This window comes from Aristolochia californica, unplaced genomic scaffold (assembly GCF_029961685.1).
Source record: "Aristolochia californica isolate CCGP_79_NKW_82.1479 unplaced genomic scaffold, dmAriCali1.0.hap1 SCAF_9, whole genome shotgun sequence".
NCBI classification, from domain to species: Eukaryota; Viridiplantae; Streptophyta; class Magnoliopsida; order Piperales; family Aristolochiaceae; genus Aristolochia; species Aristolochia californica.
The window spans coordinates 25,492,121-25,496,603 of record NW_027182290.1 but is presented as its reverse complement, the minus strand read 5'-3'; the positions used below and the strand labels follow the sequence as shown (position 1 = coordinate 25,496,603).

The window sequence follows — 4,483 nt, the reverse complement described above, 5'->3', positions numbered from 1 at the left end:
ATGGTGGGTCCTACTTCTTATGGGTTAGGGCCCATATTGTGGGCTTTTCTTGGTCGTGTGGCCCATCTTATAATACTCTTAAATATTTGGGCATTCCTTTGTCGTGTGAGCTGGAGCCCATCTTCCAACACTCCCCCTCAAGCTAGAGGTGAACAAAAACTTCATGAACTCCCAGTTTGCGGGTAATGATGTATAAAATCTTTTTGTATAAAATGACACATCTTTCAATATGCCTTCATTTTCCAACACTCCCCCTCACGATGTTGTGTCCTTCCATGAGGCCTAGCTGGCATAATATGCGTGAGAGTAAAAATTCCTCCTAGCCGGTAAGACATTGCTCCATACTCCAGTCCTAATGTTGGATGTAGGGCACACTCCGTCTTCTGTAGGTAGTGTGTCTATCGGCATTGCTATGAAGTGTCCACCACCGTGTCCCTTCATAGGACAACGACTCTTAAATGGTAGGAGTAATAAAAGCCATTAAAGGGGGGTAGTGGGTTTATTTATAATGGTGTCCCAATTCGGACACCGACTCTCATGGTATCCCAAACATGATATTTTTGAGAATTAAATTTATCATGGTGTCCCAATCCGGACATCGACTCTCATGGTGTCCCAACCATGATATTTTTGAAAGTAAAATAAATTATGGTATGAGTAAAGGTACTGAGGCCACCACTTCTTCAATAATAATGTCTCATCCAAAGAGACATAATAGTAGCAACTGTTATGTAACATGACCATCTTGCAGCACATATAACACGAATCAAAATAATGAACCTTGTAGAAGGACCCATGAAATAATCATAATCTGATATAAATATTTTTTCTTAGATGCAGAAGTTTCATCTTTTGTGGTCCATGTTTCTTGATTATTTTGGTCACATAAACTTATCCACAACATATGGAATAAAATACTCTTTCTTGTACTTCTTGTACTTCTCTCCCTCAAGCTAGGAAGTAATGGCAGTGATCCGAGTTTGAACCAAATATCATAGATGTAGCAATAAGCCCAAATAACAGAGATGTATAAATAAGCCCTCAAACTAGAGAAAAGTGAGATATTTTCCTGATATATCAACTCAAGACACAAAACAATGGGCTTAAATTCTGATTTTTCAATGCAACAGAATACTAGCATGACATTTGATTCTTCCAATGCGAATATATCTTTAAATATGGATTAGATTGACATAAAAGTTTCTTCGTTTGAAAATAGAATTAAATACCTTTCATCCATATATAATAACTTCACTTCATAAAATATAATTATCAGAAGATAAATAATCTGATATATTTCGGTCTTATTCATCTGGCTGAACTAAGTATTATTTCTCTTTTTTTTTCAGGAATAACCATTGACTCTTCCAAGATCAATATCTCCTTATAAAAAAATCATACCGATAATTGGTTGAATATGTAAGAAAATAAACTTACATATATTTATTTTGATATATAATTCTCTATATAAAGTTTCTTTCTTGATAGCATAAAATACCTTGAAAGTTGAAGCTTTCTGTTGATGTTCGACCTCTTTTGCAATCCGACCTTTACTGCTTCAAATATCAATTTCTCTTTGTAGATAACTCATATAAAAAATTGTTTTAATAGATAAAATAATAGACTTATAATTATTTTTTTATTTATATTTCTCCTTATAAAGTCTAGTTATTGATAGCATAAAATACCTCAGAAGTGGAAGCTTGTTGTTGCTCTAACCTTTTTGCAATCTGACCTTCGCTCATTCAAATATTGATATCTCTCTGTAGATAACTCTAATTGGAAAAAAACATTTTTCATTGGAAAGTAGACTCAAATTTCTTTCCGTAAATATAAAATTTACAATATGAAACGCTCATTATAGAGGTGAAAATTATAATAAACTAACTGGTGTAGGGACTGAAGAAAAAACTATGAACCCTAACTGCTAAAGATGATAAATCAGAAAAGTGAATCTCATTACCTTTGTGGGTTCACCATGTCAACTCACAAAACATGCTCTGATACTTCATTGACTTCATTAACTTATCATAATTAGAGTACATGAACCTTTATTTATAATAGAGGAAGGTAGTAGAGTCCAATTACAATAAAACTACCTTTGTTCCAATTACACCCAAACTCTAACACTTAAAGATAAGTCCTAGCATAATTAAATAACTCAATATAGATAAAAGACAAACATAACTCAAACTAAACTCTTCTAGGACATGACCATGAGATAAAGATGCCTTTGTGAGTCCTTCTTGATCTTCCAACTTATGTGATAAGGATGTCAATTTATGGTAATCATGGTGGGTCCCACTTCTTATGGGTTTGGGCCCATCTTGTGGGCTTTTCTTGGTCATGAGGCCCATCTTATAATACTCTTAAATATGTAGGTCTTCCTTGGTCGTGTGGGCTGGAGCCCATCTTCCAACAAATGTCCCACCTCGCATAAGCACATTCAAGTCTTGTCTCATTTGTTCAAAGTCAGAATATTCCAGGTGGTGCTCATCTGCATTATTTTTTTCAGTTTGTATTTTCTGCAGTGGTGCCCTTCTCTTCACTGCAATAGCAGCAGTAATTTTAAATTTCAGCATTATCTTGGTTTGAAGAGCTCCATGAATGGCACATGCAGTAAGAACAGTAATTACATTTGTTGTTGTCCCTTTTCGGCCAGAATTAGTTGCATTCTACAGAGGAGTATCTGTTGTGTCCACAACAACATATAATTGTGCTCCACAAGTCACTGATGCTACTACTCGTAGAACTGTCAACACTGCTTTGAGCAGTGCTACTATTGGCAGCATTGGTTTCTGCAGTGCCACAGCAGCAGCACAAAATAATTTGTGGAAGAAATCAAGTGCTGCAAACCAGCAGCTTCCTCCTGTCTACTCTCCCCTCTAAGTCAGAAGCTCCAACATCTACACTCACTGAGGGCACAAAATCTGGCACCACATTTTTGTAAAGCATTTCAAGGAAAAGTTTCATGCACTTACATGCTAAGCCATTTAGATTATATCCAAAAATTAGTGCATTCCAGGTAGCTGTATTTGTTTTCTTCATGGAGCTGAATATCAAATTGGAGGCTTCAATATCTGAACTCTTGCCATAGTCATCAACCATGGTTTTACCAAAAACAACATCAAATGTTTCAGTCCAATTCACGCCCCTTGCATAACCCATAATCACTGAATTCCACAACATTAAATCTCTGAAACGCATGTTGTCAAAAACCTGGCGTGCTAAATCTGCTCTTTCCAAAAACATCAAACTCCTTAACATAGGATTCCAGTACTCCACCTTTATTTCAGCCATTTCATCAAGCAGCTTCCTGTGATCTTCTGTTTTCCTTATCTCCTCTAGATTGGCTCCAATCTGTCTATCTACTAGAGCCCCTTTCTGCATTGTAATAGAAGCAGCCAGTCGACAATTTGTCCAATTGTTCAACTCAGCCACAGAAAAATTATTCTTCCCCTAAAGAATTATCACGACTATTCCCAAAATAGCCAAAAAAATTTCATCTCCTAGTTTTTCCACGTTGGCTACCTTCTCATATTGTGAACTCTCACTTGATTTAAAATTTTCCATAAACAGGGCCTGAGCAGCATACATGGGACCCAAAAATTTAAACACAAATTTATGAGATGGATTGTTACAGCTGGAAAAATGACCATAACAGACACATTGCTACTGTGGTCATACACAAAAATAGAATTCGTCCCCTGCCCGTGTTCAACAAAAAAAATATTTGGCGGTAGACATAGGTAAGGCCCTCTACTGCTTGAATTTTAATATGGCCATGATTCCAGAAAGAGGAATTATTCTCTTTGGAGTTGCCGACAAAGCAACAACATCTAGTGGAGGCTTTAATTCGAACAAATCCCAAGGATTAGGAGCCCCCTTGGAGTGTGGAGCGTTAGGTTCATAGACAGAGAGGGTGCACACTCTACCTAAAGAAAGTGTGGAACGACAATTGCATACCTGATTATGTGCCCAACAACCACGAATGGAATTCTGTCTACAACACCATTATCAGAGATGTCATCTTATTGAAGCAGTTTCAAATCAAAATCCTTTGGACAAGACCTCTCATCTTCTGCCAGGGCCACGATTTCTACTTCGAAATCAAAATCTCTCAATTTTTTTGCCTGTCAGTTTGCATAAGCCAGAAATGAAACTACTGTGTAGAAAATTTCATGTCCCTTGCCAACATTGAGCTTGACTTGTTGCCGACAGCGAACAACAACAAGTCATGGCCAAAATTTAGAATAGGGCTGGTCCGAAGAACCTTGTGGTTGAACGACGAACAAGTCTTTCAGTTTTGCTATAGCAAATTCAGACTTCGGATTTGAGGTCGCCCCCAAATCGTCCAGTTTCGACGAGGTTTTGGACGATTTTGGATTTGAGGTTTTAGACTCCGATTTTGGATTTCCATGGTCCCCAATGTATGATTTCCATGCTCGGGATTTTTTTATTTTTTCTGGCCCTTGGCCTTTCT

General features: G+C 37.1%; 1 protein-coding gene across 1 annotated transcript; it reads right to left on the bottom strand.

Moving 5' to 3' along the window:
* Nucleotides 1-2,841: 2,841 nt before the first annotated feature.
* On the bottom strand, nucleotides 2,842-3,390 carry LOC137940684 (pentatricopeptide repeat-containing protein At3g29230-like). Its single transcript, XM_068785828.1, has one exon. It carries the CDS (start codon nucleotides 3,388-3,390, stop codon nucleotides 2,842-2,844), a length of 549 nt encoding a protein of 182 aa, XP_068641929.1.
* Between the last annotated feature and the right edge of the window lie 1,093 nt (nucleotides 3,391-4,483).

Coding starts and splice junctions, on each gene's coding strand:
- LOC137940684 (XM_068785828.1), bottom strand. CDS start 3,390: ATGCAGAAAGGGGCTCTAGTAGATAGACAGATTGGAGCCAATCTAGAG.